The following is a 23714-nucleotide window of genomic DNA, read 5'->3' as shown; positions in this document are numbered from 1 at the left end:
AAGAAAGATTACATATTCAACACACACTCAGACCGAGAGGAAATAGTGACATTTTTCTCCTTAACAAAAGGGAAACATACAGTTGCAATCAAAATTATTCAACCCCCTTGACCTGCAAGACATTTTGTTGTGGAGAACGACATTTTATGAATTCAGTTCAACAAAGGCATGAGTAAAGTATTAGAGAAAGTTTGTTAATACACTTTTGAGTGATTCTGAGAATGGAACACTGATGAATCATGATAAAATTCAAATTAGCTCTAAACATTCATGTTCAAAATTATACCACCCCTTTTTGCAGAATCTTTTATTATTTAAAATCACCAATAAACGCTGTCTGTAAGTGCTTAGATGCTTCTGTCACCTCTCTAATACAATTTTGGACCATTCCTCGCCTGAAAAAGCTTTCAGATCACTGATAATCTTTGGTTTTCACATTGCCACTGCTTTTTTTTTAATTCAACCAGATATTTGCAAATGAGAATTAAATTCTGGAGACTGAACAGGTCACTCAAGTACATTCTATGACTGATCCCTGAACCAAGCAGAAGTAGATTTGAATGTGTACTTTGGGATGACTGGCCTGCAGGAAAGTGCATTGATCATCAGCTTCAGTCTTTGCACCAAAGGCATCACAATTCTTGTCAAAATGGCCTGACACTTCATCCATGATGTCCTTCATACAGACATGATTTCCATTTCCTTCTACAGTAAAGAAACCCCATAACAGGACTGATCCACCACCAAGTTTGAGGATGGAGATAGTGTTCTTCTGCTTATGAGCTTTGCCTTTTTTGCAGCAGACATACCGCTAATCCATGGGTCCAAAAAGTTCCAGTTTGGTCCCATCACTTCATAAAACATTCCTCCAGAGCTCCACAGGTCCACAGACATTAATTTTATTAAGTTCAAGTTGGCTTTTTGTTCATCTTGATCATGAGTGGTATTCTACCAGATGTCTCAACATGAAGGCAATACTTGTCTAGTGTTCTTCTACACACTGCATTGAAATGGTTTTCCTCCTTTCATCGGGTCATCTTGTAAGTCTTCGGCTGTACATTGCAGGTTTTTTTCTCAGTTGATCTGATTAAACATTTTATGATATTGTGCTTTTTCTTCCACACCCTCAAAGGTTTTCTGGTAAAACACACTTTAAGCTAAGGAATAAGGCTGAGAGCTGTGTCTCTAGGAACTTTCAATGTCTTGGAAATCATCATATAGCCTAATTAATACAATATTTCTTCTCTTCTGCTTTTGTGAGATCTCTGTTGACATTTTTGCTACTCAACTTCAACACATGCATGGGCTAACTGTATGTGTAACAGCTCAAGCTAATTCTGTTTTTAATAGAGTTTCTAAAAGCTTAATTGTGTTTTGAGACAGTTTTATTCCCCACCATGCAAATAAGTGATTTAAAAACAGCAATGTTGAATAGGGGTTGAATAATTATGACATAGCAGTATTATTAAAAAATCTTATAACTCAAATATATTACATTATATATTGACAATATCACTTAATATGCCAGTGAACTGTTATAGATGCAAGTTTTATTATATCCTGGATCTTCAGAAAAGCTTGTATTTGTAAAGTACTGCAGTCTCTGAGGGGTTTAGTAATTTTGATTGCAACTGTACAAATCAGTATGCATTAATGAAACAGAATTATGATAGGGCCTTGTAGTACGCATTGCAAGGTGCTGTTTTGACTTAAGTGGATTTAAAAAAATCTCACTCAAAAACATTTCACTTCAAACCCTTTAATGACAGGGGAAATTACAAGTATCTAGGAAATAGGAAATGAGCAGTAAGATATTTGGTTTCAGATCAGAAGGTCTCGTGAAGTAAGCCTGCATCCTGTCATCACTAATGCAATAGCAGAGAAACTCAGTAAGGCCTGGATGCACATCTTACCGCTGATACGGTGAACAACGGGACCACCCTTTGGACAGTCACACTGTGTTGTCAAACCGCAATGAGCTTTTAAAGGGTTACTTCTGTCTACACATTTTTTATTTTCTTTTAACTCAGTTTATATTAATCTGGGGCTTTTGCATTTAACGTTACCTAGAGAAGCGGGGAGTGTATTCTGTCAGTGGCTGTATTGCACTTCACTTTCTAAATCCCCTGCCTGGCACTGAGGGTGTGAATGAGGCAATATTTAATTAGATGTAATTAGTCTCAATCTTCCCTTCCACCAACACCTGCGAATGTCACGTAAGGGGAATGTGCTAAATGCTTGCATTGTAAATGTATTTCACAATAGCTATTAATAATTTAGCCTTGTTATTTACAGCTCAATTATGCCCTTTGATCCAGTTACATTGTTCCTTGCAATTCATTAAAAGTAAATTAAACTTTCACAAACACCTATATTTCACCAATACCGAAAGTAGCTATGAATAGAATCCATCATCTCTGTGATAGAGTTGACTTGACCTCAACTTTTCATTCAGTCACACATATGCATAACAGAAATAAGCTTTAAGAAACATGATGTCAGGGTTTGTTGTGGTGCATAAGGCTGAACCCTCCACAATGCTCTGACCTTTTGAAATTTAACCCTTGGTATGCTTTTTCAATACAGTGCCATATAATCCACCGATATAGATATCATCAGTTGTTCAATTCGTTAAACCAGGCAATTTACTACAACAGCATTGCAATGTAAATAAAACACTGAATGCTGTTTTCTTAAAATCTTGTTTACAGGTCAATGGCATTCAGATCTATTAAATTTATTAAAAATACATTAGAAAATGCAAAGCAAAATTTCAGTTATATTATGAACTTATAAAGCTCAAGCTTTTGATATTACAGCATAAACAAAACAAATTAATAAATAATAATATTACTAAGAATTTTTGATTACTTTGAAATGTTGTGGGGCTTAATGTAGACTAAAAAAAGAAAGACATTTTTTCTTAAAATGTTGGAAAACCCTAACCACCAGATTAAGGTCCGGGGTAACCAACATGTAAATATCCAATTTAATTTTTAATGTGCCAACAAAATCATAAAAAAAATAATTATATCACAGAGAAGATCAATCTAAACCATCATAACTAGGTGTAAAGATTATTAATAAAATATATTATATTTGTTTATAAAAACAGATCTTTTCTTTAGGCAAAAATGAGAACCATTATATTGCTGTAAAAAAAAAAAAATACCATTCCATAAACATTACAAGAACATGGCACGTTATTGACCTATATATAAAAATAGTCTGTTTTGCAGATGCTGTATAGTTAAAAATTGACTTAGATGATTTTGTTTCATTATCACTGTAAATAACTTAATTTACATCGTATAAGAGTTTTAACTTTTTACCAATTCTATTTACTAATTTAAATTCAATAGCCTGCTGAGCGCGTCAAGTTCCGAAACAAACCTCATTCGATGAAGAAGGTACGTAAGAACACATGTAACACACAGACACACACATACAGGGCTATAAATGTACTCACGGGTGGAAGACGACAACACGCCGGCAGCACAGTGGAGCAAAAACAGTAACCAGATCATCTTACGAAAGAAGTTCGCTTTCTTTCTTTTAGTACAAGAGAGTGTATTTGGACTATGCAGGAATAGCCTATTTGATCCACGCATGCCACACCGAGTCCAGCTCCAGTGCAGCAGAAGAGTTGATCCCAGCGTCAGTTCCTGAGCTGCTGGCGTCTCGCGGATGTTCCAGAAGACTGAACTTTAAAGAATATCCGTCAAATGTTCAGTTGATGTCAGGGTGCATTCGTCCTCTTCATTTACTTTTGGCATCGTTTACCGTGCTGAGGATCTCCACTGCTAGGAAACATCCAAGTTTATACTTTGCAAGCTCCTCCCATGTCTACCCACATAGTTCCAAGTCATTTTTGCCTCTTTCGTTTTATTCCTCCCTTCCTTCAGTCTGTGCCCTCCTCTTGTCTCGAGCAGGTCTTGTAGCTAGAACAGTGTAATATCTGTTTCCCGGTGAATCCCGAAGTTTTGGCCTACCTGTGGGCCAGAAGAATCTCTTAACGGGAAATCTTACCTTTAGCCTTATTATGGACAGCCATTTAAGGCTGAGCAGTTAGATTCTTTGACAACGGACTGGAAGAAGTAGCAACTTAAATCACCTTCTGTACCCCTTATCTCTGACATGCCTCTTATACATATTATTATATTTGAACAGAATGAAATAAAGGGAGATAATGTGACTCTAATAATAATGTATTCTCTTCTGTATTCCAAATTTTCTATGCAATATAAAAAGAAAATGTTATTTTGATTATATTGTATAGCATTTTGCCAATTGTTTTGATATGAAAAAGGTGTGATAAAAATTATGGAAATATTTATATTTATTATAATATAAAAATAGATTAGGTATGAATGTAATTAACCTATAATTATATACAATTATGCAGAGAAAGAATTATATTGACAGTAAGTCAGAATAAAAAAAAACATCTCAGCAATCATACTGCTAAAATAAAATAAATTGCATTAAATAGAATTATTTAAAATAAAATAAAAATACAAGACAATAGATTTCCAAAAGCATGAAAAGCTTAACACTTTTTATTATTTATTTATTTTTCTGTAAAATTTATTCAATGAAAAATGATCAGTTCAATACCAACACCTCAAAGTTGTCATGACTAATGTTTGACTAATGGTGGTTATGAGCAGTTGGAGACGTGGTCCTAGTCATTGAGTCACCCACTCAGTGAGAAAATATAATTTGAAACAATAACCATGACAGTCAGTTCGCCTGTGGGTCAGCAAGCCACAGAGCAGCACTTTATCTGTTGTACAAAAAATGCTTGTTAATGCCCGGTTTACCGTTAGTTCCTCGCTGGTTCTGTCTCGTAAATGAGTTAGTAGACGTTCTTTCCAGTTATCACCATACAGTGCTATAACAAGAGGGATGTCATCCAAAATTTGTGAATGGGGACAAAGGCCATTCATCTCACAGAGCCCTCAAGGGAAGGGAGAGCACATTCATTAATTCTGCCTTCATTCTATACTTTCATGCATATGTCTTCTAAACAGCCGGTCTGCACTTCCAAACACTTTGTTCCTTTAATATATTCTACACTTCTAAACAATTTACTCATGCATATGTATCATGTCTGAGTCAATGCATTCTTAAGAACGTTATATCATATAAATAGCGCACCTCGGGAAATTTACATTTACAAATCAAGATGTTGTAATCACAACAACCTCAGCAGGCTTTAGATTAATGAAAGCCGTACAAACGGATTAACAAGGTATAATTATTTGTGAATGAAGTAGCTGTTCCTGGGAAACAAACGACTGTAGGAACTGACATGCGTGGTCATTTTACACAGAAATAAGCTCCAGATTTCAGAGGAAATGGTCTTACTATCATCTGCCTCAGATCTTTTAAGTCTTTAGGAATATAATCCAGTCCATTAAATAACTTTGGATCAACTTGAAGGGGCGAGAGTGATTATACTTTTCGCTAAATCCTAAAAGATGGGAAAATAATCCAAAACATTAGCTATGCAGATCAACTAGAGGAGAGGAAGGAAAGGAGTTCCTCCAGTATTACGGTATCTGAGTGATGTGTTGAAAGAGTTCTGCTTTGGAGACAGAACAACAAAGATAGTTAGAAACAGAAAAGCAAACAAGAACTTCCTCTCAGCAAATGAATTACAACGTAAATCTCTCGGCCAATTCACTGACCGCATCTGATTGGACACATACTCAGCTAGGTGATGCCTATCCAGAACATGACTTAGACTTCAAGGAATTGTCTGTATCTAAGAGGACATTTATCCTCCAGAAGCCTGCTCTGAGACAGTACAACACACCATAATGAGACAGGGAAGCATTGATTACCAGGACCCTGTGATTTAGTGGGTGAGCTCTGGCATGTGGAACAAATTATCCCACCATAAAGATTTCAGGGGCAATTCTCTTCGGGATGGAGGCTTGGACTCCGAGCATTCAAGCCGAGTGTGAAAGTATTGGCTGCTATGTTTTGAAGCACTCCAAGGAACCCAAATTGGACATGCAGTAATATAATGATGATTACCCAAAGGGGATTAAACCTTAGTCCAACACACCTCAGCATTTTATGTCCAATCAACTTGGCCGACACAGAAACCCTCTCAAAAATGTCTGGAAAGCTGGGAGAGGATCCAGTTCTGCGAAACATGTGCTGAAATCACTGTAAATCAAGCAATTTCCTCTTAATACACAGAGACAGTCACTGACCCCAGCAATACAATCCCCACTGATTGGGAGAAAATGTTTGTTTGAAGTAGGGTCAAAGCATTTCCAGATTCAGTTAAGCTTTGTTTATATTGTAATGTATGTTACAATGCATTATTTCTTTAAATAATGGATAATTGTGAATTAACATGGAATGAAAAGTCAAAGAAATATAAATCAGATCATCGTTTCTGACGGATACCCCTGACATAGTTTCTAAAGCCAGAGAAGCACCTTTGGCATCCCTCCCAATAATGCATGACAGATGTATAGTATATCAACCATACACTCAGTGATGGCAAGATCTTGCAAATGTGAAGCCAAAATTCCCAAGAGTCTTAGAGTTGTTAACTTGCTCTTTCTACTCATTCCATCTGGATTCAATGTGCTGGGTGAAATGCATCGACAATCGAACAAGAAATGGGTTGAGAATGTATATTTCACCATTCATTCTCTTCCTTTGCCAATTCTTTATTCATTCCCCAAATGCTGTACTTACTTCCTCTATCCTCTTTAGGTTAAGCAAATCTTGCAATATTTCCTGCACTCCTGGCATGTGTATAGTCATATCTGTGCTATATAATCTTTGATTGGAAATATTTGAAAAATGAAAATATTTGGAAAATGTACTTTTCAATTCAAATTCAGTCGGAGTGCACAATAAAATTAAATCTAGGCAACTGAGCTGGGTGTCATTCAAAAACAACCATTAGAGGGAGCACAAACACAATGTATTTAATTCAATTTGAGGATTCAGGATTGAGAATTTTACAACAACTGGTAATACAATCTCTAAAGTTGTCAGGCTATCCAAATCATCTTAACTGCATATAAAAAACTAACATGTTATTAAGCACATTTTCAACTGCTAAAAAAATTAAAAGAGTTTCATTTGGTTACTCTTTTTTTTGTGCTAACTAATCAATATGGATATTATTTTGATACAAAATACAAAATAATCTGTGAAGCAATCAAACTCAGGGTGTTTCAAATAATAAAAAATATCAAATAAGAAACAAGTAGGGAGGGTCGCATAATGGGGGGAGCGGGTGTCTTTAAAAAAAAATGTTGTTCATGCAGGTTGTGCATTAGTCAGTCTCATGTTCTGCTGTGTCACTGTGCGCTTTTTTATTCTCTTGGCACTAACTGTGTAAGTGAAAGAGCAAACCTGATGACCTGCACACATTGCAAAGAAGCAGTTTGCATATTATACAAAGGACAAAGTCCATTATCTTCTTTTGCAATAAGAAAGAACACTAAATAACAATTGCACCTGTCCTCAAAAGGCAAATTATGATTTTTGATTGTGGTTCTAAACAGTTCTAAATTAAAACAATTAATTTAATTTAATTTAATTTATGCATTTAGCAGACACTTTTATCCAAAGCGACTTACAGTGTTTTACTGTATACCAAAGTGTGCATAGTAAGCATTGATAGGTGTTATGTTAAAGATGAATATATTATTATCATATCATAATTAGCATTATCAATAAATGCTAATTGATTCAATGATTTAAATGCTTCTGCAGAACTAAGAATGACTAATTCAGTGAAAACACTGCCATAAAAAAACGCTTTGCATATGCACCTGATCTTTGTAACATTAAACTTTGCTGTCCTTTGTTGGAACATATTTGCTCTTGCACCTCAAGCTCTAGGTGGAAAACACTGTTTTACATGGAAAACAATGTTTGCGCTTCAATAACTTCCTTAAGATCATGACAAGGCAAGAATCAGTAAAACAATCCTCACAAATGCCGCTAAGGTCAAAGACCTGGGTGTAACCCAACAAGAACTACGATCCGGCCTTGGAGGAATCCTTACAGTAAAATGATTTGCTATCTTCCAGAAATCCATAAAATCTGATATTCTATATCTGTATATAGCTTTGTGTCAACACTGTTAATGGCTATGTTTGAAGGGGCAAATATGAGGCTGAAGTTCCCCTGTTTGAAATGTGGATTAGCTTATTCATTATTGTGGAATGCCACTCACATTATATTCTGACTCACTAAAGCCAGTGACAATTAAAATCTCAACAAGCCCAAACATATACAAATTTCATCTAGGATTAAGAAGAGGGTTTCCCAGTGGGTGTCTATTTGCCTCTTACATAACAACTTGAAGGATTTTTGGCAAAGAACATTTCAAATTTTCTGGACTGTGAAGCATTCAGAGATGGGTTATCTACGAGGTATATTTAAATAACAAATGAGATTAACTGACAGTCCTCGATATCTTTGCTTTCGGTTTGTTAGTCAGACTGTGATAGGTCCCACTGGCGTTCAGCTGAACAGAGAGTTGCACAGTCATGCTGATGTCAATGGCACTCAGTGTTTGGAGCGCTGCCAGCGCGAACGCGCGCTAGTGAGTGTGCACGAGCCTCCTTCACACAGTCATACTGCGCTGTGTGTTTGGAAATTGGAAGGCTGCTGACGGGCACGCAAGCGTTAGTGAAAGCGTGTGCGCGCGTTTCCCATCGCAGTCGGTTGACAGCTGGAAGGCGGTCGAGCTTCGCCACACAGCAAACTTTCGATTTTTTTCCCTCCCTTCTGTTTTGCTTTGACGTTTTACGCGCCAACTAAGTTACTGGTACGTTCTGTTCGTGAAAGCGTGCGGAGGGCATTCCCTTCTTCATTTATTCATCTCTTATTTGAATTTTTAACAGCATTGTTATTTATATAAAGCACCTATGACAGCACGTAACGTAAGTGGAAGTAAGTGAAGAACTGTCGCCGGTTCCTGAAACAAGGTGAGTGCTTTTAGAGGGTGTAGATAAAGGACTACGTTACATTTGTGTCGATTTACACCAGAACGCTCTATAAAACGCGCGCTTGGCAATTGTCTAAACTAATATGTTATTTTGATTCTTGCATGATCAGCACAATGTTATCGGGGTGCGACAGCCAGCCCACGGTGTGATGTCACAGTTCCTAAAATCATGAATGAGCGCTTCATGTTTTTTTTTTCTCCCCAAATTAAAATACTGACAGATTTGGCTAGTTTGGTTCTCTATAATCCTTAAGCAATATCACACGAGCAGTCCCACTGTAGTAGCATTGCACAAATTCAGCAATAACGTTAGGTAAATAAAAATAAAAACTAGCATGATAGCTAGTGTAATATTATGCAGTAACGTTAATTATAAATATCGTGTAACTTACGTTTCACACAAAAATTAGTGGGTTAGTTCGTATATTTCTTCTTAGTCAACGTAAATTGTTCCGAACGTGCCAAAGTAGAAAGCTTTGGGTGTCACCACGCAACGCTCATGCTAAAAGCCGGAGTGGAACAACGTGTATTAGTGGAGCGGAACGACCCCTCCCTCGCTCAATGCTTTCTGTAATCACTAAGGTCCACTCCAGAGTTTCTATGTTCTGGGCTCTGTACAAGAAACCCGTTGACATCAAACCCGTATGTCTGACACCGAAACTTATACATTTGTGAACCACTTTACCACAGTCTGGTGTAAACTATAATCTTTTGTTTCTTTGTTTGTTTGTTTGTATATTTTGTAATTCCCATATAAAACATGAAACTTGACTGAAACTGAAAATTGCTAATTTTATTCAATACGCCCAAACAACTTATAATCACTTTTGATAAAAACATAAATAAAGAACAAAAATGTTCTGAAAGAATAATTTTACAGAGATAATTTGCTGTTCCTTGCGTAGCAATGTGATAAAAAAAAAAAAAAAAAACGTTTGAGTAAAAAATTTCAATGTTACGTTTTTCTAAAATTTGACTTCAGAAATGCTAAATTAATTCTAAACGCTTTCTATTTTTACTTTTTTTTTTTTTTGGCAATTTGCACAGTGGGCTCTACCTCTACCTTTCCTTCTATGCGGGATGTGGCCATGGACTGTTTTACAAAATGTGCCCTACTAAAACAGTAACATTGAAGGTCCAAATTCAGTACACAACTTATTAATAAAGCATATTTATAGACAAGCAGAATAGCCCAGAATATGGAAGCAATACATTACACGTAAAGGGTTACTCCACCCCAAAATAAAAATGTTGTCATTAATCACTTACCCCCATGTCGTTCCAAACCTGTAAAAGCTTTGTTAATCTTCGGAACACAATTTAAGATATTTTGGATGAAAAGAGGGATGGCTGGTTACTGTCCCATAGACTGCCAAGTAAATTACACTGTCATGGTCTAGAAAAGTATGAAAGACATCGTCAGAATAGTCCATCTGCCGTCAGTGGTTATCCGTAACGTTATGAAGTGGTGAGAATACTTTTTGTATCCGAAGAAAACAAAAATAATTACTTTATTCAACAATTTGTCTCTTCTGTGTCTCTCCGCATCACCGTAGTGCCATTTTGAGGAATATCCGCTGAACGCAAACTGTGTATGCTCTTCTGTGTCAGCCGTGACACAAAGATATGTTTTCTATGTGTATTTACACTTTGATTTAAAAAAAACAGCACATTTGTGCAGGGAAAACAGTGGTGTAAAAAGGCCAAATTTAAACATTGTTTATGTTGCAGACTATATACAGGCAAGCATACGTGGCTGGAATATTCACGCAGCAGAGTCTCATATTAAGCATTTTCCTCCCATAAAAAAAAACATGGTTTGAAAATGCTTATACATTAAAAGAGAGATATTAAAATCCAAAACTCAGCATATACACCTTATCATCATTATTATCATTATCAGAAGAGCCCAGAATATGAATGCAACTCGCAAAACTTCACGTTAAGTGAAATAAGTGGATACAAAGCACAGCATTAAAAAAACGACAGCTGAGCATATAGTAAACGTTTATAAATTATTTGCATATGAAGTAGTTTTTACAGCAAGCTACATACCACAAATTATGTAACTGGTCAGCAGCTGATACAAGCTGCCACTGCAGACACTGCCAAATTAAGTCTGTGGCAGCTGGCAGCAGGAAAGTGGAAATCATGGAAAGTGGCAGCTAAGCATAGCATAGCAGATGTTATAAATTACTAGGCCTACATGTATAATGTTTTTCAAATATAGCTTTTACAGTTCACTTCAAACATTACCTCAGATTATATAACTGGTAGCTGATACAAACTGTGGAAAGTCTGTGGCAGCTGAGCATAACAATGAGTATAAATTACACTCCTGTGAAAATGCTTATAGTTATACAGTAGGCTATATCCACCGAAGATATATGTATGTAGACAGATTTCCATTTATGAATAAAGCTTAATGTTTTCACATATCTCTGGTGGTTATATGTGTGTGTAAGGCCGATGTGTATAAATAGGGCCATGTTTCGACTTAATGTGCAACTTAGCGCGTTGCATTCATATTCTGGGCTCTTTGGCTTGTCTCTAAAAAGCATGCTTTATTAATAAGGTATAGGCCTATGCTTTGCTTGGTATTTTAATTACTGTCTTAATGCGTTAAGCCACATTAAGCATTTTCAAATGCTAGTTTTCTATGCAAAAAAAAAAAAACACTTAACATGAGATTTTGCATTTCGAGTTCATTCCAGTCATATCTGCTTCCCAGTATGAAATATAGTTTACAACATTAAGATGTATGTTGCAATTCAGCTTGCTTGGTTCATATTCTCATCTGATTTCCTGTACCTAGCAACCTAAACTTTATTAACAAATTGTATTATTGAATTTGGGCTTTTTACATTGTGCCTGAGCCACGTTTAGCATTTTCTTTATAATGGTTTTCAATGAGGCACAAACACAATGTCTAATTCTATTTCATGCATGTTGAGTTATTTCCACTGTTAAATTGGATTCTCTTGCTAAATATGGCCAAAGTAAAAAAAAAATAGTTTCGGAGAGTTTTTTTTCAAGCTTGGCTCTTCATGACATAATGAAAGGTGGAACTCCTTGTATGAGCATTTCTCCCAGAAGAGCTCGCCCGCACACACACATCGACCAGAGCAAGAGCAAGATCGTGGCCATCAACGTGCCTCATTCGGCTACACTGAACGGGACCCACTCGAGAAGAATGTCTCCAAAGAACTGTGTTTTTTGCTGTAAGGGAAAGATACCCTTGTTCAGCTTACCAAGGAACCCAGCGTTACATGAACAGTGAATGCAGTTTGTTTTTCCAGGGGGGCAGCAACAGAGCTTTCCAAGTGTGTTTGTTGAACAGAGATGTACAGTAACGAAGTAGAACTACTTCACTACTGTACTTAAGTACTAAAAGGCGGTATCTGTACTTTACTAGAGTATTGTTTTTTTCTCCTACTTCCACTTTTACTTCAGTACATATTTTCGCTGAGTTTAATACTTAATCATCAGAAACGATTCTTGACTCGTGAACGAGTCAGTCTGTTGTTCGTTATCTGGCTCGGCTCGGTGTTCATCTTCAATTCTGTCTTCACATCAGTTCAGTCAGTGAACTGTTTGCGTAAATGAATTACTCCGGGATATTGGTTTGTTTTAACTCGGAGGGAGTGTCAGCCACATTAAAAAAGTTAACAGCTTAAGTCATTTTTGGATTAATGCGTATTGGAGACGCGAACCATTTAAAACATTTCAGTTCGATTTGGTGAACTGTTTCAAAAAGATCCGGTTACATCGAATGATTCGTTCACGAATCGGATATCACAAACTGCTTTGTTTTGAACGGAAGAGAAAACAATGCTGAATAAAGTCGTAGTTTTTGCTATTTTTGGACCAAAATGTATTTTCGATGCTTCAAAAAATTCTAACTGACCCTCTGATGTCACACTACTTTGATGATGTTTTTCTTACCTTTCTGGACATGGACAGTATACTGTACAGTGTACACACAGTTTCAATGGAGGGACTGAGAGCTCTTGGACTAAATCTAAAATTAAACCGTGTTCCAAAAATAAACAGAGGTCTTACTGGTTTGGAATGACATGAGGGTAAGTTATTAATGACATAATTTTGCAAATTGGGCGAACTAACCCTGTAACCGTTTTTTGTTTACAAAAAGTTACAATCAAAGGAATTGTGTTTGTCCTTTAGGTTAATCATTTGAAATGGTAAAAACAATATGTTCAAACTTTTGACTACATTCTTTAATAACTACATAACACAATACTTGTACTTTTACTTTCAGTACTTGAGTAGTAAATTTTTAAATAGACTACTTGCAATACTTGCAATACAAAAATTTTTGAATACTTTAGTACTTCTACTTAAGTGTGGTGCTTAAAGAGCACTTCAACTTCGACTCAAGTCACTTTTTTGATAGAGCACTTGTACTTTTACTCAAGTCTGGGTTTCTAGTACTTTATACATCTCTGCTAACATTTTATAAACAAGGTCCAGTTCGGTGCTGGATTTGCACATCATTTGATGCTGTAAGATTGAGCAGTCCTAGCTATAAAATATCCCAGTCATGATTCAGTGCTGCAGGCGTTGAATGGGAACAAATGTCTGTGTTTTGTTGGTAATCGTGCAAGTGCTCATCATTCTTTAGCTCTGCCATACCTCCAGGAGCTCGGCTGTTTTTGGAGAGAATCGGAAAGCTGTATTTTTCTTTTATAGATATGATAAAACTAAAGACTCTTTGGAGCTATAAACGATGCTATACTACTCTATAGGTAGTCAAGATCAACATGAGATTGGGTGAAACTGTGTATTATGTCCCCTTTAATGTGCAATTTAGCGCATTAATTGCTTTTATATTCTGGGATATTCTGCTTGTCTGTAAACAGTAGCCTATGCTTTATTAAGGAAGTGTCACAGTTTTTTTAGCAGGATACACATTAAGGCACATTAAACGTTCGTGGCACTGTCCGCCGCCACACCCTTGCACTAGTGGTACAGCCCACACTGCAAATTGCAAGGGAAATAAAATTGGCAAAATAGACAATCGTTTAGATAGTCACAATTTAGCAAAAGTAAAATAGAAAAAAAGGCGTATGGTTTAAATTTTTTATTTTTGCATTTACACCATATGGCATAGAAACTGTATTGTAAAGTATTACACGGATCTTGATTGTGCTGTGGCTTTAACCCCAACTGTTTTCATTGACAAAGTAAAAATAGACAAAGTATATGGCAATATTGTGTCTAAAATGTAAGATACTCAGCCTTAACTGATTGTTGAAGTTCAGAACAACAGCACTCTTGCTTGTGTGATATTGCTTAATTAGATGATTCTATTCTCCTTTTTAATTATGTGTATCCCTGCTGATTTGAGAGGTTAAAGTGCTTCATTTCTTCATGCAGAAATGATTGTGTTCATCTCTGTTACAGTCCTAACCCCCCCCCCCCCCCAGCTCGGCACATTCTGCACGTCTCTCTTTGATAATCAGCTAGTTAGAATTGAGCTCCGTGCATGATCTGTGTTCCCATTGACATGGATCTTATAGTGTTCATTGCTCACTACTCCCTGAACAGGGAAAATCTGTTAAATTTTCCCTCACTTCGGAGCATTCATTCACAGATTTGCAGTCTTCACACACGGACATATGTGGCATCATATACCTCGGTAAATAAATACAATTTAAATTCACATCTCGAACACTTCAATGCACTTTGATTGTAACATATCCGCTTGCTTCGAACTGGAATCATGTAATGCCTCTGTCTATGTGCAGTAGTTTACTTTTTATTTATTATTATTTACTCACCAGTAATAACTAGAACTAAGGGATAAAGCACAATTAGCTAGTTGTTATTGTGAAATAAACCTCAGACTGGGTCACCAGGACCTCATAAGACATAATGGCAATGCAGCACTGATCTGACTCTTTAGTCAACTGTCCTGAAACTCTCACAAACTGGCCCAGGGCCACAAGGTGATTCATAGTCCTTAGCTAATTGAACTATCGTTAGTCATCTCTGTGAGTCACACTGCAGTACATTCCTAAAGTGTGTGTGTGTGTCTGTGTGATAAAGAGATACAGAGGAAGAGAGAGAGAGAGAGAGAGAGAGAGCATATCTGACTCTTTCTAAGTTAACTAGTAGATTATGAGAATTGTGCAAGGATTTCAGTGTACTTTATCGGATCAAAGGATTTCCCATCAGCCTGATTCTAGGTCAGTGATCACCGCCCTGCAATGTACCCAGTGTCTTTATGATTCAGTTTTCCTCATAGTCATGAACACTTTCCTGAGTGCCCTTTAACTGACTCACTCTTTTATCAGGACAATGGTGATGTGTCATGGTGCAGTTATCAAGATGTGTTTTGTACTCTTGCTGACACAGTGGAACTGCGCTCTCCCTGGCTATGTCAACTTGTTTGTTCTGCAGAGCACAAAAGTAAAAATTTTCAAGATAGTCTTTATCAGTTCATGTGACCATGTCTGTAAAGCTCCATAAAGAACAAAAACACTGCAAAGTAAAGTGGACACATACTATTTTTTTTTTCAATCTATGCATGAGCAGAGACAATTTTTTTATTGAAGAGGAATGTCAGTAAATAATAACTAAATACGTCTTCGAAAGGCTTTGATTACTGCACACGAATCGCATTACTACTTTTATGTGTTTTTCCCTTTTTGGAGCTTGTCAGATGTGGCCTCTATGAACTGGAGTTCACATGCACTCTTATAATGCACTTAGAGCAGTACCGCAGTCAGGTTAAGAGCTCATGTAAACAGGGTACTGTATGTTAATGAGATTATGCTTATAATCTGAGTAACCATAATTGCAGTAAATTGCACATTTTAATTATACTATATGCTTTAATTACATTTATTGCACTTTTGCCAAAGTGTGCTTTTTATTAAACAAACAGAAATGATACTGTACAGACACTTTCAAAGTACATTTTAAATTATCTACAGAAAATGTCACGTCATTTGAATAAAACATTTCATGTTGTAGGTTGGGATACAGATAAAACCACATTTATTAGGGAGTATTCAAAGTAGCATTGAAAAGTAGGTTTGAAAATGTATCTTAATCCGAGTAATTCCTCTCTCTGACTAATGGTGTTCATGTTAGCAATGTATAGAAACAGCTGTGTAATGGTTCTTTAAAAATATCAACTGATTTGTTCCACAGACACAGCATGTGTGTTTCGAATAACATGAGGGTGGGCAAATATTAACTATTCATGTAACTGCATCATTTTCCAAAGTGGTAGTTAACAAGGACAAAAGTTCCAGCTTGTCACATTCTGTTCTATAGTTTATCAAATACCCTGACACTCAGTGTGGTAATGATTAATCCCACCAGAGCCATGGTGCTGATGTGCACAGCACGTTAATGCTCTCTTTAAAGTTCGGCTTAGCTATATGGCATGTGGGAGCATGACACAATGAGCCTTTATGAGAGATGGAGGCAACAACTGAAGGAGCCGTGGCTGGCAGCGTTGTCTTGTGATAAAACCTGCTTTAAGACAAATAAGTGTGTCCTCGGCACTCTGTATTGTGCAATAATAGCAGCAGAGATGACCTGCAAGTATGGGATGTTACATAACCTTTGAAAAAAATTAGCTTCTGATGAACAACAACATCAAGATCACCAACAGAGACTTTGGCCTTCACTCGAAAACCATGTTAGTGTGCACAAAGGTCTTTTGATACAGAACTATCCAAGCATGGTTTTCAAAGTATTGTCAGTATTATGCAGGAAATCACATGTTGCGTCTGTGAATAAGGGTTGGGCTAGGCATTTTTTTTTTAAGTCTACTTGACATCCGTCAAGGAATAGGGAAGTGAAACATGATTCAGCCAAGTCTGTGCAGCTGTCTACATAGACTGTAATTAAAGACAGTTTCTTGTACTTATTATTAGAGTAGAAATAGTCTCTTCAGGATTTGTGTAATGCGGCCTTTGTATTCCTTGTAATATCGCCTTTTCCATGTAGCGTTTGTTTAGTTTTATATCTAAGATATCTTCCTCGATCTTATTGGCTGTATTCAATTATGCATTTGGTAAACAATGACAGCACTGGAGGGGATAAACAAAACATTTCTCAAAGTTGTTTCTCTGTTTTTCACAGGGTGAAAAGAGCACAAACCATCTCAGAGGACAATAACTTTTTTGGAAGAAAAGAATATTGCCTTTTTAATACTTTGTTAGTTAAGATAACTTCGTTTGTACATCCTCTAGTATATAAATGACTTTTTCCCTCATCTGTACAAGCCAAAGAGCAACATTTGTCTGATTTAAAAGAAAAAACAGAGTAATATTTTCAAAATGCCAACTTGGCTTGATACAGAAATTTGGTATGGTGGACTTCTAACCAGGGAGAAGAAACATGGCTCTCTATCCCCAAGCGATCATCAGTTGTGCCTGTATTTCTTCATGACACGTGGATGGATATAGACATTGTTCCACTGCAGTCGCCCTCCATTTCCTATTTATATCAGTGACATTCTAGGTCTCAGAGAATGATATGTCCAAGAAAGAAGAGGCCCATCAAAGATGAGGATTTCTCTGCCATCGTGGTGCCCTCCATGAGGGGTCATGGTTACTTGGATTACACGGTTGAAAGTCATCCCTATAGAGCCATGGAAATCATGGACGAGTTCCGCCATCATGAGTTGCTCTGTGACCTGGTTCTTCATGTGACTTACAAAGACAAGATAGTGGATTTTAAGGTAAGAGATATGGAAGTCAGTTCTTAAAAGTGCAAAGGTCCAAGTAAGCTTGAATAGCAAGTTTGAGTAATATGTTTAAAATAAGAATTAATGCCATAGAAAATATTTTTGATTGAAACCACAGTGCAGTGAAATAATGTTCTCACAATTAACAACTTATGCATAATGGAGAACAATGTTAGCAGGCAGTATTTTTAGTTTTTTATTTTGGTTGGCTGGGTTTGAGTCAACCTCATGCACTATACAGTTTTCGTCTACATCAGTATCTCAGTTATTCATAAGACTGTGTGGCCAGTGAGAAAACACTGTCTCATAATTATTCATACATGACTCACAGCTTTGAAATATTTTGTAAAAAAAATTACGTGAAAGTAATGGAGGACAAGGGGAGGATAAGAACACATTAAAGTTCAGTGTGAACAGATTCAACTACTTATATTTGTGAATAAGTGTACTCAAAAGTTATTAAAAATATAAAACAACATTCAGTGTGAGGCTAGTAAGATTTTTTTGTTGTTGTTGAAGGAAATCTTTTCAAACTCACCAAAGCTGTATTTGTTTATTTAAAAATACAGTAAAAGCAGTAATGCTGTATAATATGGTTACAATTTAAAATAACTATTACAGTACAAAAGCAAACATTATTTTTATATGAAATACTACACAAAAGCATCACATTATTGCTATAAAAGGGTCTGAGTGTACGCATGTAATTTATTATGTGCTTCAAAAATATGTTTGTGCATTCTTCATTTTGTACATTCAAATTTTCTGATGCCTAAATTCAAGTGTAGCATTTAGGTTTTTAGGTTTTAGCTTAAGAAACAGGTCCAGCGTGTTTTATTTTTTTATATGGTACATCCTTGGCACTGCAAATTACAGTGCACAAAGATAAATTGTCCTCATTACAAGTGCAGAATTATGTTTGTACATGTTAAAGCATTTGATTTTAATTACGAGAACACAGCACATACAGCTCTCATGATTTAGTTTCAGGTGTGTCCTGCCTGCTTTTTTTTAATGCCAGTCATAAACAAGTGTCTTCATTTCCCAGGTGCATAAACTGGTGCTGGCTGCCTGCAGTCCTTACTTCAAAGCTATGTTCACCAGTAATTTCAAGGAATGCCATGCCTCGGAGGTCACCCTGCGAGACGTGTGTCCTCAGGTCATCAGCCGCCTCATTGACTTTGCCTACACCTCCCGCATAACAGTGGGCGAGAAGTGCGTTCTTCACGTCCTCTTGACGGCAATGCGCTATCAGATGGAAGAGGTGGCCAAAGCGTGCTGCGATTTCCTCATGAAGAATCTGGAGCCCTCAAATGTCATAGGTATCTCGAGATTTGCAGAAGAGATCGGCTGCACCGAGCTGCATCTTCGCACAAGAGAGTATATCAACACTCACTTCAATGAGGTGCGTGCCCTGTGGACTCCGTTCACCGAATTGTCAGTTAGCAGCGATCGATAGTTGCCACCTGCTGTGCCCTCTTGAGTAACTGTACTGAGCCATTGACCTGCAGCAGTTAGTCTTTGAATGAATGAAGCCTATAGAGAATGGCACTGTGTAGCTAATTGATTTGTCAATGGAACACACGTCTGTCTTGCAGATGGATATTGATTTGTATAAATTATCCAGCTGTCAAATGAATCCGGCATTACAGAAAAAGTTCCCCCCAAGAAATATAATTTTATCATCATATGCTCAGCTTCATGTCACTACAACCTGCAATATTTTCTTTCTTCGTTCTTAAACAAAAAAAAAAGATGTCATTTAGAACGTGCAAGCTGCTCTTTTCCATACAAGGAAAATGGATGGTGATTAAGACCAAAGTAAAAGTGGTCCACATGACCCCAAGCAATGGAAGCAGTGTACCATTTTAGCAGACTGTGAGTCCTCAGTTATTAACATATCAAATCTAGCATTGAAAGTTTTTTTTTTTTTTTTTTTTACTTTTTCAAAGTTTGGTCACATTAGACACTTTTCAGTGACATTTTACGGACAAAAAAGGTCCATTGTCTTTAACCAATAGTGTAGCAATATATAAAATCAAAAATCCTTGTGTTGGACAATGTGGCAAATCTGCATGACCCACTTGAACCCATTGCGAAGTCTGTGTTTGGAAATCTTTCGCCTATCAAAATGCCATAATTTTACCCCCAATAACTGGCCAATTAATAATTAATGTGAAAGCGCATACATTTTTGGATTTGTAATTTACATATGTCCATATATACATGTATACTTTTCTTTGTCACAGGTAACCAAAGAGGAAGAATTCTTCAGTTTGTCCCATTGTCAGCTGCTGGAACTGATCAGTCAGGACAGTCTAAAGGTGCTCTGCGAATCCGAGGTGTACAAGGCCTGCATCGACTGGGTCCGCTGGGATGCGGAGAGCCGAGCACAGTACTTCCATGCCCTCCTCAACGCGGTCCACATCTATGCCCTGCCGCCCACATTCCTCAAAAGGCAACTGCAGTCCTGCCCCATCCTCAGCAAGGCCAACTCCTGCAAGGACTTCTTGTCCAAGATATTCCAAGACATGACTCTTCGAAAACCCCTGCCGCCTGCTCCTCATCGTGGGACTCAGCTCATCTACATAGCGGGAGGTTACAAGCAACACTCTCTGGACTGTCTGGATGCCTTCGACCCACGGAAGAATGTCTGGATAAATCTAGCTGACATGGGATCTCCTTGTAGTGGACTTGGGGCGTGCGTGTTGTCCGGGCTCCTTTATACGGTCGGCGGGCGGAATCTCTCTCTGCAGAACAACACAGAGTCTGGATCTTTGTCCTGCTACAATCCCATGACTAACCAGTGGACCCAGCTGGCTCCGCTCAACACACCGAGAAACCGAGTGGGTGTGGGGGTCATTGACGGCAGCATTTATGCCGTAGGGGGTTCACATGCCTCTACACATCACAACAGCGTTGAGAGGTGAGTCTGAGACAGGAAGAAAACTCGAAAAGGTTTTGTGTTGTTTCTTTTTGGCTGTGGGGTTTTCCCCCTTTATACTGTATTTCCTTTCTATTATACGTACGCTAGCGGAAACAAAACATTAGCACAGTGCAGACTGACAGATTAAACGTTGGTTGAAGGAGTTTGTATTACACCGAAGACTGCGTTGCACACCTGTCCAACAGAAGAACATTTACACAAAATGTTCTTGTATGAGATAAAAATGAAAAATTATGCAGAAAGGTTAAACGTTACACTTGTGATACATCCTTCATTGGTTACAGAAAGTGTTTTATTTAGATTTAAAACAAACACCGTCTATCAGGGTGTATGTAGAGATCATTTTGCTCAGTTCTTTTCAAGAGCAGTCACTCTTGACTAAAAAGCTCCAGGCAAATCTGTTTCATAACGTTCATTCCACAGCACAATAAGTGTCCTGATTTGAATATTGTATATGTATTAAATAGTAAGCATGGTGGCAGATCAGGGAAGAAGACATGCATGAACTCTAAAGTATTTATAGAGTTTAATCAGTGACTCAAAACAAAAGTGCAGTGTTGTTTGTCAAGTACTGGATGACAGTGCATCTAAATGTCATAACTGAAAGGAGGGACTCTATAGTATTGTGAGAACTATGTTGGTTGCTATATTTACCTTGAACAGGTTATTGGAACATCAAAACATTTACATAAGGAAGCATTTTCTAAACCTAATAGATTAATGCTCTTGCCAATAATGATAAATGAATGAATTAGGTTGAATCAGTCTGGTTTATAAAGGGGTTAAAATCACTTTGCTACAAATAAGTGGATATTTTAATTTTTTCTAAAGTGTTACAGAATGCAAAATTACATGAATAACCAAAGGCTGGAAAACAAAATTAAGACTCTGAACTTACAATAATCACAAGTACAGTAAAAACAGTAATATTGTGAAATATCGCTATTATTTAAAATACGTATTTTAATATTCCTTTGATGGAAAGCTGTATTTTCAGCAGCCATTACTCTTCAGTGGCACATGATCATTTAGAAATCATTCTAATATTCTGATATATTTTTTTTTGTAAGATTATGTACTTTATGATCAGTTTGATGCATCCTTTCTGAATAAATATATTTTAATATATAAAAATCTTACTGACCCCAAAACCTTAAAAGGTAGTGTGTGAATATATAGACATCCTAAAAACAAGATATATTTATGCCACAAACAGAATATGTAAGTGGCATAAACCTCATGCACTTTGAGTTTTTGAAAAGCTTTCTAGTAGATGAGCACAAGTTCAGATTCATAACAGAGCCACGTGAATCTTATTGTGGATCATTTATGACTGAGTGAGCAGCTCAAAATCGGAAAGTTAATCTGTCCAGGAATGCAGAGAGAGGGCGTGTGTATTCTATTTAGGAATTAGAGTTAGACACAAATTCAAACAATGAACGTCGATAGATCATCTATCATTTCAAAGATGTGTGAAATTGAAGCCTCAGTATGTGCCTCTGTTGTGCTGGGAGACAGAAACTCTTGGGTCAGTAACAGTAGATTTTAAATGGAGATATTGCATTGTTGGCAGCTTAAATGTAACTTCTTGCTGAAGGCTTTTTTTCTTTTATTGTGACATTCTTTTGGTCACATGATTGGTTATGATTGGTATTTGGCACTAGATATCATTGTTAGAAACAAAGGCCAACAAATTCTTGAAGTCATGAGCCTGAGACGTTTAAAGAGACAGATTGAAATGTGTTTTGTGTTGACATCCTCATTGCTGTTTGTTGGAAATCATATTCCTTGACAGCTGGTTTGTGAGGACTTCCTGCTTATTGTTTTCACAGGTATGACCCAGAGACAAACCGCTGGACGTTTGTGGCCCCTATGTCAGTAGCCCGGCTGGGGGCCGGTGTCGTGGCGTGTGGGGGAAGTCTGTATGTGGTTGGAGGATTCGACGGGGACAACCGATGGAACACGGCTGAGCGCTATCAACCAGACACCAACACCTGGCAGCACGTGGCACCTATGAACACAGTTCGGAGCGGTCTCGGTAAATGTTCTATATCATTTATCAAATTAATGAGTCTCTGGGAATAAAAGTGTCCGCTTAATAAATAAATGGAATAATAAACCTGAATCAATCATAAACTTTCTAAGTAAATGAACACTTGTGATTTTGAGCTAAGCTGTCTGGTTTTTGTTGTTTGGTTTCTGTTTGTAGGGATGGTGTGTATGGAGAACTACCTCTATGCAGTGGGTGGCTATGATGGTCAAACTCAGCTCAAAACGATGGAGAGATATAACGTCACTCGAGATGTGTGGGAACCCTTGGCCTCTATGAACCACTGCCGCAGTGCACATGGAGTCACGGTCTACCAATGCAAGATTTATGTGTTAGGTGAGCTGGATTGGTGGAAGGGAATGCAACTGATAAAATTATACCTTAAAGGCACTGTAAGTTGCTTTGGATGAAAGCGTCTGCTAAATGCATAAATGTAAATATTATTCCATTTCAGGTGGATTTAATCAAGGGGGTTTCTTGTCTAGTGTGGAGTACTACTGCCCAGACAGTAATGTATGGACGTATGTAACAGATATGCCTGTTGGGCGCAGTGGAATGGGGGTTGCTGTAACCATGGAACCCTGTCCTGTAATCCTGCTAGAGGAGGATGAGGACGAGGAGGAGATGTAATGTCGAAGTTTGACATGTGAACTTTGAGCATGTGCCACCTTGAAGACAGCAAGTGCTGCATTTCCGTCAAACTTCTTAATGCATGTGATGCCAATAAGGAAATTTCCTGTAATTTAGGTTAATTATAATTTTTTTTTTGATCGATCTTCACTAGAATGTGTGTGTGATTTAAAGAGAGGTGCGTTGCTAATCACTGGACTAATGAACCTCTGATCACTTTATCAGGGCTAAATGAATATTCTGTAACTGAGACGCACACACAATCGTTTTGTCAGACTGCTGAACATGTCATTTTGTGAACTTGTTCTATAATAATTTTTAATGTTTAATGTACACACCTGATAAAAACACTGAAATCTTA

The 23714-nt window shown here is 37.3% G+C and overlaps 2 protein-coding genes across 4 annotated transcripts in view; one reads left to right on the top strand and one right to left on the bottom strand.

Annotated features, from left to right (window-relative positions):
* Positions 1–11181, bottom strand: part of LOC127934142 (cytokine receptor-like factor 1) — a 22025-nt gene extending 10844 nt beyond the window's left edge. The window contains exons 1-2 of one of the 3 annotated variants that reach the window (XM_052531333.1): positions 9391–11181; positions 3470–3992 (exon numbers count right to left, since the gene is read on the bottom strand). In XM_052531333.1, coding sequence (XP_052387293.1) covers positions 3470–3611 — 142 coding nt within the window. In that variant the 5' untranslated portion in view covers positions 3612–3992; positions 9391–11181. Of the gene's footprint in view, positions 1–3469; positions 4219–9390 lie in introns of those variants that run through there. The other 2 variants (XM_052531317.1, XM_052531327.1) reach the window with 2 other exon arrangements.
* On the top strand, positions 8569–23714 carry LOC127934133 (kelch-like ECH-associated protein 1A). The gene is made up of 7 exons (XM_052531304.1): positions 8569–8978; positions 17120–17720; positions 18775–19131; positions 19976–20652; positions 22506–22711; positions 22883–23059; positions 23178–23714. The coding sequence occupies exons 2-7, from the start codon at positions 17511–17513 to the stop codon at positions 23351–23353; spliced, it is 1803 nt and encodes a 600-aa protein (XP_052387264.1). The 5' UTR covers positions 8569–8978; positions 17120–17510; the 3' UTR covers positions 23354–23714.

This window comes from Carassius gibelio, chromosome A2, assembly GCF_023724105.1.
Source record: "Carassius gibelio isolate Cgi1373 ecotype wild population from Czech Republic chromosome A2, carGib1.2-hapl.c, whole genome shotgun sequence".
NCBI lineage: Eukaryota > Metazoa > Chordata > Actinopteri > Cypriniformes > Cyprinidae > Carassius > Carassius gibelio.
The sequence above is the reverse complement of the archived record's forward strand: the minus strand, read 5'-3'. Positions and strand labels throughout refer to the sequence as shown.

What these genes read in the sequence shown, in the direction of transcription:
- LOC127934133 (XM_052531304.1), top strand. Translation starts at nt 17,511, where the DNA reads ATGATATGTCCAAGAAAGAAGAGGCCCATCAAAGATGAGGATTTCTCT. An exon ending in CATCACAACAGCGTTGAGAG is followed by an intron (nt 20,653 to 22,505) that starts GTGAGTCTGAGA and finishes TTGTTTTCACAG; the next exon opens with GTATGACCCAGAGACAAACC. An exon ending in CACAGTTCGGAGCGGTCTCG is followed by an intron (nt 22,712 to 22,882) that starts GTAAATGTTCTA and finishes TTCTGTTTGTAG; the next exon opens with GGATGGTGTGTATGGAGAAC.